We start from the raw sequence: 14,581 nt of genomic DNA, 5'->3' as shown, positions 1-14,581 counted from the left end.
GCTATGGGGAATCCCTTCGTCATGGGAGAAGCCCTTCTGAGTCATCTGTGGCAGTGATCCTTTTGACCACAGCAGGTCAAGTGCTTACACCATGTCGGCTCATCTGGCCGGTTGGGAAGATGAATGACTCCTGTGGAAAGGCTCAGGTTTGGTTTAGAGTGGCACCCGTGTGAACTGCCCGTGATTATAGGCACCAAGCAGTCAGGAGTCATGTCAGGTGTTTGCATTGCCACCGTGTCTTCTGCGCTTGCAACCTTAGCTCCTGGATATCACATACCCTTCCTCTACTGTGCGCGCGTGTGTGTCTAATGCTCGTACTGCTTTTCTTCCTCACTGCTGCCAAGTTTGATGCCCCTGGGCCCTTCCAGGAGGGAGCCAGCCTATTGGATCTGGATTTTGATCCCATTAAACCAGATGCCACTGTGGGGAAGACCCCCACACCCGCCTCCCAGGTTGGTTCATATCACCATTCCTTCTCCCTTCATAACTGACTTGTGGTCAAGTGTAGTGTGATCTACACCCATGTGAATGATAATGTGGGCCTGAGCTGTGGGTGGCTGGGCTGGGTGCCCAGATCTGCGCCTTGCAGATGGGCACCTTGGTCTTCTCTGCTGGATGTGTAAGTCCAGTGAGAATCAGGTGGCTATTAGCCTGGCTACAGTCTGGCACTAGGGTGTTCATGGGATGCTTGTGCTTTGCTCTGGTGATCTAGTGATTGACAACTATTCAACTTAATGTATGTCCCTCCCTAGATTAGCATCCTCTGTATGCTATATGGATTTCAACTGTTACTCTGTGGATGGGAATTCAGCCTCAGTTCTGTGCTCCTGCTAGAAATTGCTCTCAAAAGGATTTTTAATAAACAGACACTCTGATAATCTGCAATTGCTTAAGGTGAATAAAGCTGTAGACAGATATTCAAGTGATGTGAAGCCCTCCTTTTTCTGGGTTTAACATAGCCTTGGTTCTTAGTGAAGAAGTAGTTTACTCCCTGAGCACAGTGCTGTGGAGTGCAGTATCAAAAAAGGAAGATGCCTAATTCTGGTCTGTCCTGTACCTGGTCCTGTCCACTGCTGGAGGCAGGTGCACTGTGCTTCACTGTATGTCTAAATGGCTGGTGGCTTTGAAGTGCATTTTGAATTTGGCTGTTGTCCTCACTGAGATGTTCCATGTCATGTATATGAGATGGTAATTTTTTGCACGTGGTTGCCATTAAAATTTGTAATAAATGTAATTGGGATGTTTACAGTATTTCTCTGGTATCATCATGTCAAGTAAGCCTGTATGTCACAGATTTTGTAGCCATAAGATCTCTCTTATTAGGGAGATCAAACATTAGGCATTTGATTTTTCAGACTTAAAATACTGTGTCTGAAAGATACTAGTTATTATCATAGTTTGATACACACCAATATGACAAGCTACCACTTTCTGGAACTTTAAGTGGGCAGATTGGCATTTCATGTCTGCTTGCTTGACAGAACAAGTTGCATGTCAGGATAAGCCTTTAAATTTATTTACTGGGATTTTTTTTTCTTTTCCTGAATCACCAGTTATAACTTGAATAATTCGGTATACTGGCATAACATGATATGAGTATAAATTTGACTTCAAATAGAATTATTTTTTGCCCTTCCAGCAAGCAACAAATATTACACTGTTTTTAAAACTTCACAGCAATAGCATATTTGGTGTTCTAATGTATTTATTATTAGGTTCAGAAGTCATTAAGAGTCTGAAATCCATACTTTCTAACGGTAACCATATCACAAAACCTATCAAAACCCACCTAGTTTTCAAAGCAGTCAAATTTATTTCCTATATGGAGGGCGCTGTGGCAAAGGGGCTAAGAGATTTCACTACTGATCTAAAGATACCAGTTGAAGCTTTGTTATGAAATCATACTGTCTGTTGGGTGTGGATATATGAGAGCCTATTTAAGCCAGGTGGACCACAAGTTTTTTTGTCTGGCTATGTAGTCTGCCACTGATAACTGTATGTGGCTTGGCTGTCTCCTTTCATACCAGAGGTGGAAAAAACCCTTATTCAATTGCCTTGGTACTTAAGTTTGAATATGCAGTGGGGATGGGTGTATAAGTTCAGGTACTAAAAAGATATTTTAAAAACATGCAGAGATAAGTGCTGTTGAATGTGTATGTCTGCTTCAGTCTGATCAACATCTGTAATGTTTGTACTCACTGAAATAATCACATATAAACATGTTTTATTTTTGTTGCTCTTTGACATGCTTAGTCTTTACCTTGGGATTTATGGGAGGTAAGAACTTCATATGGCCTTCATCTCTCATCATGTACTGTGCATGTGCCAGTGCCATCTCTGTGCGCATACCCATCTCCTTCTCCCTTTTGTACACCCCAAACCAAAGTTGTTCCATGTGCTGCTGAACCCACTTTTGCATCTTCTATGAAGCCCCAGGGGCAGCCAAATGTTCGCAAGTCAGGTCTGGCACTCTGAAACTCATGTCTTCACCAGTGCACATTGCCTTTCCCTGCTAATTTGCTCATCTGTCCTTTGGCATGATGCTGTGACACTCTCCTCGAACTTAATCCCATAGTGACATCATCCTTATCCTCTACTCACCCCTGTTTCCTAAACTCTGTACATCCTGTTCGTATTGTGTGTGATGCATAAATGTCTCAGCTGCGTCTTGTCTGTACCTGTTGTGCCTGTACCATTGGATGGGTAAACATACATGTTTGGAATTATCTGTGGTCTTTGCTGTTTATTGACCATTGTTGCCAGAAGGGCTGATGTGAAATAGCTCAGCCTGTGTCTACACTGAAAGTTAAGTGCAGGCCCAAGACTTAGTTGGCATCTGCCTGAACCTCAGCTTTGGAGCCTGCTGACAAGGGAGACCCTAAATGTGCTCTGCATCTGAACCAAAGCCAGACCCTCATTTATGCCCTCTAGACATATTGGGCCTGGGAAGGTCTCAGATTGCTGCAGATTAGCCCATTGGGAGATATTTCAAACACAACTGCTTTGGAGTACCTCTGGACAAACAGCCAGCAGTGTGGACAGAAAGCACTTGGTCTGGGTACTCATGCCTGCTACTTGAGCTGGCTATATCCCATGGTGTACATGTAAACACATGTCCTTGGTTTATGGTGGGGAATCGAGTCCTGCCAGCCTTTCAGATTTCAAGAGCCAGATCACCACATAGAGTCAGTACTTGGGAGGACATGGCCTAACCCTTGCTGAGAGCCTGGCCCAGGGACTCACTGTGGCCAGTGCTGGCCTTCATATGAGCTTGGGTCACGTCAAGAAAGAGGTTTCCCTTGTATGTTTTTATCAGCCATCAGTGTTTAACGTCTGCCATTCCCATGTATGTGCATTGCCAGTCTGTCTTAGTAAGAAAGAAAGGAAGTCTTTGTTTTTGCAAGGAAGGATCTCATGTCTTTCAGACAGATGGGTAGGGGTGAGGTATGACCGTATCTGACTAAGCTGTGCTTACAGTCTTCGGTGTAAAAAGTGTTTTGGGCCATTTCTCCCATCCTGAAAACTGATCTCACCCAAAGGACAATCTAATCGACTGGGGAATGCTACTAGACAACATGTTCTTACCATACCATTTTTCACCTTGGCATATACTACATGGTTAAAGAGCAGAGCTCCCTATAGCTGGGGAATCCTCTTGCACTTCAAGTCTTCTGAAATGTTTTTGTTCTAATGTTGTTCTTAGCTGTTGATGAGACGAGACTTGTGGCATGGTTACATAGTCTCATATGCCATGAGGTTAACAACTGCATAGAAATTTGGTTGCAGTGGAACTTGCTTAGTTCTGCAGCTTGGGAAACTTGCATTTGGTGTGTATGAAGCTGCTGTTGGAATAAGTAGATCTTTCAAAACTGGCAACAGCAGTGAGCAATTCTTCCTATTCTCCCTATAGGATTTTTCCATGACTGTAAATGCTTTTATAGGCCTTGGGATGCCTGCAGGTACATAAAATAGAAAAATAAGTAGCTGGCATGAAAACGCCCTTTGTTGAAATCCAGGGGATTAATTTACATTCAATTTCCCTGGCTATTAAATACTGGTTTTGCAAATTAGCTGGTTTTGAAAAAGGACCTCACGTTAAGCTCTTTTTTACTTGTCCACGTAAAAACTATGCATCTGTCCCAGTTCCAGTTTCACTGAATCCAACTAAAAGGAGTGAATCTAATTAAACAGGAGAAACCTTTGTAGTATTTCATATGCATACATTTACTTTAACTCTACCAAAGCTGCTGTGGGAAAACTCTGCAGTATGGGAACAGCTTTGCTGTTTGTAATATCCTCTGGCAGTGTAGGCCTGTGGACATGGTGGTGGGGAGACATGAGGAAGGATGTGATAGAAGAGGAAAGCATGTGTTAAATGGCACAGTTGAAGCTGCTGAAGGTAAACTAATGGCTTTTTGTTAAACCAAGGATTTACTACTTTGTTGTTGCTACTGTTACTAGAAAATTACTTGGAGCATTGTGCCACTACATGGCTAGTAGACAGATGGGTGTAGGGTTAAGGGTTGCCATGGTCATGGCTTTACACTGGTCTTTTGTAGTGTTGGGACTATGAGACTCACAATATCAAGGAATCTGGACAATGCCTGTTTTGAACATGGTTATATTCAGGAGTACATGTGTTTACCAAATGTATGAGGCATGTAGGCATGCCAAAGCTGGTTTATTCACAGGTATTAAAAATGGGAAATCTCTGTATAGCAGTCTCTATTGTGCAAGTATAAAGTGGGTATCTGGCTAGATTCGTCTGGCCATGAAGATACTTGGACTGCAAATTAGACCCCTGAGATTCTTGTCAGGAATCTTCCCAGGTGCTGCCTGCCCAGTCTTTCAAGGGGCTGATCTGCAGCACTGATGCTACTAGATCAAACTTGCGTCCTGCATTGTTGCAATTTCTGGAAGGGGCAAATTTAATTTTGTGTTAAAACGGGGTTACCTTGACTTCAGGCAAGGGAGGATAAAGCTTGAACCACTGGAAGTGTATCAGAGGTGTTTAGTTGGTCTTTTGTTTTGCACAGAAGCTGCCGTCCCCAGGCTTCCTAGAACAGTCTCTGCCAGGCAGCGTTTTGTAGGTGATGCTGAAAATTTCTTCCTGATGGTAGTAGCTTTTGTGCAGTAAACTCCCCTCTCTACCAACACAAATACGTGCATGTGTGTACACACCATGCGGAATGTTCATAGAAAATTCTTAGTAATTGAATATTCACAGTAGAAACCAAATTCAGAACTCTGGGCCTATCCAAACTCAAGCTGGGTGACAGCACAGTTTTCAGTTAAGCTTGGTTCAGTGCTAATGTTGTGTAGATGCTGGGTCCAGACTAAGTTCCATATCTGGACACATTATTACCATGCTTTTCTGTTTCTGGGAGTATTCAAGGGCTTAAATATTCCTTGATTCTTGGAAATAGCCTGTTGAGAGATCCTTGTGCCTTTGCATGTGAGCAGTGTTGTATTCACAAACAAATGGGCAATTTATATGTAATAATAGATACTATGCCTGTGTAAAGTAAGTCTGTGATTCAGATTGTGAAAAGAGGGGTGCACAGGATTTTTGGCCTTTGATCAGTTTCCTCTGGAGTACTGCCTGCTGTGTGGCTGGAGTGAGGGAATGCAAGTTTTACTGTGATTTCACTGGATTGTAGAGAAAGGGAGACAGAAACATAGCAAGACCCTGAGGTTTCTCACCTATTTGTCAGCAGATGGCAGCAGTCAACAGCATAGAGCGCTTGGACAGTCTTGAGTTGCACTTTTCTGCATTACATGTATCTGTAACGGGCATAACTCTCCACCCGGATGACTTTTTTATTGCAGCCTGCAGAAGCAACCCATGCAAGAGCTGAAGCAGCTGGATCAGAAGCAGCAGCTGGAGCTGAAGCAACTAAAAATGAAGCTGATGCAGGATCGGTAAGCACGTCAAGGGACTGTAGTCCTGTTTCTCTATCACATCCCTTTGTCATGCAGATGTGGGAGTCTGGACTGGGAAAACAGATGTGTGGCTGATTCTAAAAACATATCCCTGCCATCCCAGCAGCTATACTGCTCTTATTCAGGGGCCAGATTTAGCTGTTGCATTTCATCTGTGTAATGCTTAGGGAGAAGCTCTGCTGGAAGATCCACCAAAGAGCTGTCCCTTCACCCATGTGGTGAAAAGAGCCCAAAGCCCATCCTGTGTTAAGCTTGCTTTGTCTACTGGATTCCTCCTTGCTTGCTATTTACCTACTCTGGGCTCTGCTGGTGTCCCCTGAATATCCAGGGTTCCTCTTTTTTTCCTGACACTGCCACCTTTTTAGGGGACTGGAGTAGGTCCCATCTCATGGCTGCTTGGTTCCTATAGGCTGTCCCAGTTCAGTTCCACAAGGACTCTACAAGAAGCTGCTGTGTTGTGACCGCAGTGAATGGGAGATGCTGGGCATTATGGTTTGAGAAAAACTAAATCCTGTCTGCCTTTCTGCAGCCTTAAGCAAAGGAAGACAGTGGTTATCTCTCCTGCCTTCTCACTGCTGCCTCTGCTGTCCTTTGCAGTGTTTTTGTCACTGACTGGTGTGCTGGGAAAACCCAGTGAAGCCATGGGTAGGGTTGGGATGTGGATCCTTCAGGGTGGGTTTGGAGGTGCAATTTTGGATTCTCTTTCCTCAATGGCTTTTTTTCTTTCCTTGACTGCTGCTGCCTACCAGAGCTCTCTGCCTGCTGTTGTTGTGGAAACTTTCCCTGCTACCGTCAATGGCACTGTGGAAGGAGGCACTTCATCTGAAAGAGCTGACATGCCCCCAGGTTTTCTGTTCAAGGTGAGTGCACGGTGGTGGGGGGCAGAGTTCCTCATGATTTTTTCCTGTAATGAATTAACTATTTTCGTTCAGCATGGCCGTGGGCTGTGCCACGTTGAAAGGGAGAAAGGAAGTTGAACGAGAGATACAGCTTCCTCTCCAGTAGCCCAGCTTCATGCAGTTCCATATGTTTCAAAGGACTGTATAAGAGCATTGGTGTCTAAATGTCTGGCTGTGCTGTGTAGCAAAACCCCTCCTTCTCTCTGCTGCAGTTATTTCTGTCTCTGATGGTGTGGTGTAGTGTCAGTCACAGACTCTGGATAGTAGCTAAGAAGTTGTGCTCTGAACTGGAAAGGTTAAACTTTGATGCAAGTGGGAAGGGAAGAAGAGTTGGAAGCACCAGTAGGTAGAGAGGACTTAATGTTTGGGGAAATGAGAAGGCCAGGATGAACAGGGAAAAATACAGGATTGGACAGGTGGGTATTCTGAATATGCCAAAGATCCCTTGCAGCTTGTTTCGAAGGTGTGGAGGAAGGATTGATTCTGGGTGAGAGTAGGCCACAAATTTAACATGCATAATGGAATATGGTAGCAAGACAGCACAGATGCATCATGCCCTGAAAGTGAGAGATGACTGTCTCCTGGTATAGGAATGCTTTTGTTCTGCTTTAGTCATATCCATGCATCTTTTTTTTTCTGGGAGTTTTACCAAAAGCAGAAGAATGACAAAACCCTGAAGAACAGTAAGACTCATCACATTTAGGCTGGTTACAGACAGCATTATGGACTGTACTGCTCAAAGTGGATAGCTGTGGTTTGAAGTAGAAAAGCTGTAATGCAGATGTTGATGTGAATTAGACAGAATACCTAAGACAAAACTTGTCAGGATACAATCACTCTAAGATTCAAACTGATACTCTTCCCTATGTTTTCTCTCTGCTGTAAAAAGAGTATAGGGCACCCTTTGAGTGAATACATGCTTTCTACCCTGTGAAGTTTTTAGGCCCAAGCCATGGGAATTTAACCCTCCTAAGGAAGGATGGGGAAGTGCATAACAAGTTGAATGAGACTCACCAGGATGCCCTTGTGGCAAAGGTGAGCTGCCTGCCAGGTTGTATGAAAAAGCATGTAGCCATTTGATTAAGGGAAGTGGTTATTCCCATACATGTGGCATTTGTGATCCAGGCTTGACCTGCCTGGAGCAGCAGTTTGGATCAGATGGCCTCCAAAGGTGCCTTCCAACCTGAATCATCCAGTGAATTAATGAAGTGGAAAGCCTTGTCACCCATTACAGAGCTGGGTGAGAGAGTGCTGGCCTCACCCAAGCTCTGCTCTCCTCTCCCCATAGGTCCAGGCCATGCATGATTACACGGCCACTGACAGTGATGAGCTGCAGCTGAAGGCTGGGGATGTGGTGCTTGTGATTCCATTTGAGAACCCTGAGGAGCAGGTAAGTAGGGAAGACAGGATGTGAGCCTGGGCCGGGAAGAGCTGAGGGGATTTCCAGAGCTGCTTCTTCCTCCACTAACAGTCAGCTGGCTGGATGCAGAGCCATCAGTTTGTGGCTGGGAGCTGGTGGGACAGCCGGTTGTCCTTGAGCTTGAGATTGGCTTCCTGCAACAGAGGGGAGGACTCTGCTTGTGACTGGAAAGTAGAGACATTATCCTGCATAAAGCATGTGAAATAGTCATGGCTTCCTGTCCCTGTCAGGGCACTTGAGCCAATACAATGGCTTGATCAGGGAGCCCAACAGAGCCCATACTTTGCCTCTGCAGTGCTCCTAAACTTGATGCACATTCCCTGTGACCACTGCAGTGCAGACTGTGGCACTGGCAGGAGTGACCCTCAGCTTATGATGATATTTTCTCCCCTTTTGAGAAATGCTGGAGCTCTGAGAAAGTAGCTTGCTGTGGATGATGTCTTGCACTTAAGCATAGCTACAATGGCTATTTCCAAAAGACAATGTTTGGTCAGGAGATGGCAGCAGAACCGAAGCTGAAGCAGGTTGCTCAGCCCAGAGAACAGTCTTACTCTTCATCTCCAACCTGAATTTAATTGGCAATGTTTTTCTTTAATCTGATCTATCTCTAGAAGCCTTGAGTAAATCCTCACTTGCTGTGTTTGAGGGCTTCCAGCTGATAAAGTCTGCAGCAGTTTTACTACTTTGGATGAGGCAGGTGGTGATTTTATAAAATTCATGCTCACACCTCCAGGTTTTTGTTTGGAAGAGGAAGGGAATTCTCCAAATTGAGTTGGTTGTCACCAGCTCTTTGGGTTTGGGCAAGTCCGGACAAGACCTGGGGATTCCACAAGGGATAAAGGGAAGGTGTAGTTCACTGGCCACAGAAGATGTGGATCCTCTTTGTGGCTCAGCTGTTGACTTTGTGAATTATGGAGGCAGATCTTGCTGCTGCTTGTGAAATGGGGAGGTATAATGTCGTGACAGCTCCCTCAGAGCTAGGTGCTCTGGGGGGAAAGGTTTTATGGGGAAGAGGCAGTGATTCCTTCTGGAGACAAGACTCTTCACTGAGTGGGACTGCCCTGCACAAGCATTTGTGAGCATTTCTTTCTCAGAAAGCTTTCTGGATGGGAAATGAGTGGCAGCTCCCCTAGTTTCTGTGGTATGAGATGGCATTTGTGGAGCACAGTTTTTCAATGCCCTGTGTTTGCACTCTAGCTGGATGTGGGTGCAACAGCCATGAACTCGAGACTCTCCAAGCTGCAGAGGGTGAGCTCTGAGTGTTGCTAACATGATGCTGTAGCTGCACTGAAGCCCTCTAACCCTCCTACAGTGTATCCTGTGCTACAGCTCATTTCCCTAACCTTGACCAAACCCAGCCAGAAAACATTGGCTGTTAACATGTGCATGAACTGTGCACGTGAGTGGAGGAAGCTTAGGATAATAGACTGTGATCCATGTCCCCATCTTGCAGCTTAGGTGTCAGTTTGTGGGTACATCAGCCAGGCTTGGATTCATCTCTCTTGACAGAAGAAAGGGTTGAGAGCAGTAATGCTTCTAAGCTGGCACTTCAAGTGACGTGGTTCAAAATTGGCAAGGGTCAATCTGGGTCCTCCTGTCTAATCCCTGTAGCTGAGGAGGCCCTTCGTAGCAGGATGCAGTGGGAGTGATGCATGCGGTATGGCACAGACGCTATGTGCAAATGGATGAGCTTTTGTGCTTGCAGTGCTGTGAGCTGGAAGCTGCCTTCCAGACACTCGGGCCCAGCATCTTCTGCCTAGTCGTTTGTCTTCCTGATTTATGGCACGTCAGTCCTTCCACAGCCCCTGCAGCTGGCTGCTGCAGATGGGCTCCTGTCTCATGCCATTCCCATGACATCCCCTGAATGCTCAAATCTAAGGCAGCAACGGGGGCTGACTGAGCCTGCAGGCACCCAGTACAGCCTGCAAGGAGCAGGGAACTCAAATACAATGGCTGGTCTGAGCTGCTGCCACATGAAATGTGCAGAAAACAGGACAAGAGGGCAGAAGCTGCAAACTGTACATGCCCCATGGATCACTCCTCATGAGGGCTGCATTACTCCTGCACTGTGCAGATATGTTTTTAAAGAACATGTTTCAAGGAAGGCATTACTTGGTCTTAGACAAATACCCAAAACTCCTGCCAGTTCCAGAAAAGCAGAAGTGTCAGAACAACTGTGTGAGCCACAAGCACTAATGCCTCATTTCACCACATTTTAGAGCATCTGGTTGCCTGAGGACTTCTGCCCTGGCAAGTTATGTAGTTGAATGTGATAACATATCTCTAAATGAGCCCGGTGCATGCTTTGCCCAGAGGAGTGGATGCAGAGCAGGCTGAGTTTGGAGGCAGTGGTGGCCTGTGCAGCGTGCTCACCTCATGCTGCAGTCTTAACCAGAAGGCTGCCCCACTGCCAGTGACTCACATGAGTGGGTATATTTGCATGCTGAAGGGGTGCTTCCATGCTGGCAGCGCTAAGGCATGCAGAGAGTAGGGTGGTTGCACACCTGAGCTGCAAGCAGTACAGCCTTCCCACCTTCAATATCTTGTCTTTCTCAAGTGCTTCAGGTAGAGCAGAAATCTTGATGCTAGACACCCTTCAGTCAGAGGGTGGGAAGTCTGGTTCTCCTCCTGAGCAGCTTCTACCAAGCAGGACTCCATTTGCTTCAGTGAAAATTCATCCCTCTTTATAGATGTATAGGTTTGGTGGCTGCGGAGGACCACTGTGAGAGACCTTGAGTCTTATATCGTGTGTAGCACAAGTTTGAGAGTTTTGCCAACCTCACCTTGCATCAAGCCCAACAGACTGCTTGGGCTTTGAGAAGGTGGATTGAGCTCCTCAGCTCCCAACTCTCATAGACCAGAATTTCAGCATAGCAAACAAGACTCATTTTACCTATGCTGTCTCTATAAAATGCTAATCATCCAGGTGCTCTGGCTGGAGCAGGGGATGAGCACCTCCAGGGAATGATTCATCCTTTCCAAAGACCTGTGCCTAAGATAAATTGGATGAATTGCACTGTGGAGGTGCCTGTCTCTTCTATGACTGGAGAATGCTAGACCCCTCATGTTTAGATTGAAAGGTGAGATATGTGATTCTCGTCCTGTAGCTCTACAAACTTTCTTTGGCAGAATTTCTCCTGCTTCAGTGGGGGTAAATTGTGACATGTTTTTATTACACTTGCTAATTGTTTACAATTTCACTGCCTCTAGACACTCTGGGTCAGATAGGAGTTTTGGTACTGACTCTGGTGGGATGTATCCTTCTCCCTGTTTAAAAGGGAGCAAAAGCATTTTTATCTTCTCCCCCATCATCTTCCTGGATTGTCTCCAAGCCAAATAGGAGCATGGCTTTGATAATGTCTTGACACCTCCTTGGCCTGCACTCTCTAAGAAAACTCCCTGCTCACATCTATCCCTCAGCATCTGATCTCTGTCTTCTCCTCCAGGACGAAGGATGGCTGATGGGCGTGAAGGAGTCCGACTGGATCCAGCATAAGGAACTTGACCAATGCCGAGGGGTTTTCCCAGAGAATTTCACAGAGCGAGTGCAGTGAAAGCTCAAGCCCCCCAGCTGCATTTCTGCTGGAAGAAAGCAAGTTTTCTGGTAGATAATTGGAAAAGAACAGCAAAATGAAGAGAGAATTTTAAAGGAACAGAAGTCTGCGAAAACAGTCAATTTAAAGGGTGTGTTCTCAAAGGATGAGGTTTCAGAAGTAAATTGAAATTCGAAGTGTTACCAAAATATATATGTATTAATAATAAGGCAAGTCAAATACCCTCTCCCCCCTTTGGTTTTAACAGCATTTGGATTCAGAGGACTGATGCAGAAGCAACTCAGTGTAGTTCTCTAAATACTGCATTGACTGAATTGGCGAGATAGTCTGATCCCTGGAAAGGCAGTATTTGTCTAATAGCTTGAGAGTAGAAGCTGCATTTGCTCTTGGGTGGGTTCATCTGTTTTGTCTTGAAGGTGGCTTGCATGGCAACCGTAAAAATTCAGCCTTCCTTATGTGTTCAACCTGAAGTAGGCCAAATTTTCTGTTATGCTGTTAAAAAAAAACACCTTAGTGTATAGTGTTCACCAATACATTGTGTGTGTGTGTGTGTATTTTATTTTCTTCCTTTAAAACAATGTTACACAAACTGTGATTTTTTTTGTACATGTAAAGTTAAAAGAAACTATATGGAAAGGGCATGGAGAAGGTGAAGTGTGTGAAGCTGTGCTCAGTCCAAAGTTCTTTTGAATGCAGACACCTATATTCTCGCAGTAGTATTGGCCTGTGAAATGCTAAGGGGAGTGGACAAATTCAAGAGGTGAAACAAGACAAAACAAGCAGATGCTATTTAGATGGCTCTGCAGTTTGGGAGAGGGAATTCTCTGCTCTCAAAACCCTATAGGTGGTTTCAGAAAAGCTTAGATTTGTGTAGATGGAAGGTAGCTCTAAAATCTGAGTGGTTAGAAAATCTGCTTTTAAAGAAAGAGATAAAGGAAGATTTTTTTTTTTTCCCCTGAAAGAATGTCTAAGGAAAAACACTGAGGAAAAAACAATTTGCTTTCTGTGTTTTTAATTGGCATTGTTATTTGTGGAATTGTATTTCTTATTTTCCTTTGAAGACTTCTGTAAGTGAAATATTGTTAGATCAGCTTTATCCAGTGCTGTGCTGGTGATCAAGTTAACCTCTACAAAAACTGGACTTTTGAAATTTTTAAATACTCATTTAAAATGGATGCATGACTTCATGATATTTTAATGCATTAGAAAGGAAGGCAAGAATATCCAAGTGTCAGTGTCAAGAAGACACTCTGCAGTCAAATACTGATGCTGAGACCTTTCATATGCCTTTTCTTTGTTCCTGTTTGTTTTTGAGTTTTGTTTTTTAGTTTAAACAAGCAGATGATAAGGCTGTTTCAAAGTGCATATTACACTTGTTAAAATAAGCTGGTCTGACCCTCCAAGACTCTAAAGTCCCACAAAGGTACTTTAAACTTTACTTGAATACTGATGCAGCTGGCAAGCAGGTCGGGCTATTACAATTTTTTTATGGCTTTCCCCCCCTACCACCCCCCTCCCTGATCTTTTTGCCGTGAAGGGATTTTTAACAGTGAGGTTCCCTCCTGCTATAAAGGGACAGGATCATTCTCTGAAATAATCTTCCTAACTGTTAGGAGCTGGCTTTTGTCAAAGATGCATGGAATGCTGACACACACTACTGAAGGTTCCACCTTTTCCAATCTGTTTTGATTATTTGTAGGACAACAGAAAAAACATTGTAGGGCAAAAGTGGATATTTTTTTAAGTTTTAGTTCAGAGGGATGGATTACTTTGATTAGAAAATATATTCTTACAAATGCAAAAAATGCTGGAGTTCCTCCTGTTTGCCATGTGAGAGATAATCTGTGCTAGTTATTTACAGCAATGTAACAAGCATCAAAATCCGTTCTATATACCCAAATCCCTTCTTTTTCTTTTTTTTTTTTTTAAATGAACATGCAGGAATTTCTATTTTACATCACTGTTACAAAAGCCAATAGTGTTTAGGAGTAACTGCTCACAATACAGAAGGACTGGACTCTGCAAGTTATAGTATGGTGAGCTGTTGCTTTACAATACTGCCCTGTTTGATTTTTTTTCTTTCTTTCTTTTTCATGGGGTTGTCTTTATTATTACTCTTTTTTTCTCCCAAAAATATCTATTTTTATGCATTTGTGACTCCCATTACTCCTTTAAAGAATATTCATAGAAAAAAATATACATTTAAATATACATAGAAATATATATTAAAAAGCAGATTGATCCAATTAACATAATGCTGTCAGCTTAAAATGTTTATTTTTATGCAAAACCTGTGGATTATTGTTTTTTTTAAAAAAAGAGAAGATTCGAAGTACCAGAGCTGTGATTTTTTGTCTTGCAAGTAATTGTTGTAGAGCATTTAGAAAGCTGTGCTGATACCTAATTTATTGTGGGGTTTTTTGCTGTTTTTGTTGTTGTCTTCTGCTGTGTTTGAACCAGATGACTGTCCCAACAAAGATCCTTGTAAGGCCTTTTCATTTTATTGAGCTTGCAAAGCAACTATCCAGTACTGTATTGTCCCTGCAGAAGTGGTAGCACTCTGCAAAAAAGGGATGTTGTTTTCAGGTCATATGAGTGATGCTCAAATATTGCTAGTGGGGAGGATGTTGTGTGTGTCTCCACTTGCTTCCCCCCAACCCCCAAAGCCCTTTCTTAGAGCAGGTAGGATGGGTTACCTGGGTTACCTGGGTCTTGCATTGCTTGCAAGTAAGTGGTGTCAGCACATCTCAGATTCTGAAAATGCA

General features: G+C 43.9%; 1 protein-coding gene across 12 annotated transcripts in view; it reads left to right on the top strand.

Moving 5' to 3' along the window:
* Positions 1–14,125, top strand: part of BIN1 (bridging integrator 1) — a 98,073-nt gene extending 83,948 nt beyond the window's left edge. For 6 of the 12 annotated variants that reach the window (XM_074911508.1, XM_074911504.1, XM_074911507.1 and 3 more), the window contains 4 exons: positions 5,830–5,930; positions 6,695–6,803; positions 8,131–8,232; positions 11,709–14,125. In XM_074911508.1, the coding sequence (XP_074767609.1) occupies positions 5,830–5,930; positions 6,695–6,803; positions 8,131–8,232; positions 11,709–11,816 (420 nt within the window). In that variant the 3' untranslated portion in view covers positions 11,817–14,125. Of the gene's footprint in view, positions 1–344; positions 453–2,253; positions 2,278–5,829; positions 5,931–6,692; positions 6,804–8,130; positions 8,233–11,708 lie in introns of all 12 variants that reach the window. The other 6 variants (XM_074911500.1, XM_074911499.1, XM_074911506.1 and 3 more) reach the window with 3 other exon arrangements.
* Positions 14,126–14,581: the final 456 nt, after the last annotated feature.

Source organism: Athene noctua, chromosome 7, assembly GCF_965140245.1.
Source record: "Athene noctua chromosome 7, bAthNoc1.hap1.1, whole genome shotgun sequence".
In the NCBI taxonomy this organism is placed as follows: domain Eukaryota; kingdom Metazoa; phylum Chordata; class Aves; order Strigiformes; family Strigidae; genus Athene; species Athene noctua.
This window is presented reverse-complemented; position numbering and strand designations above follow the sequence as displayed.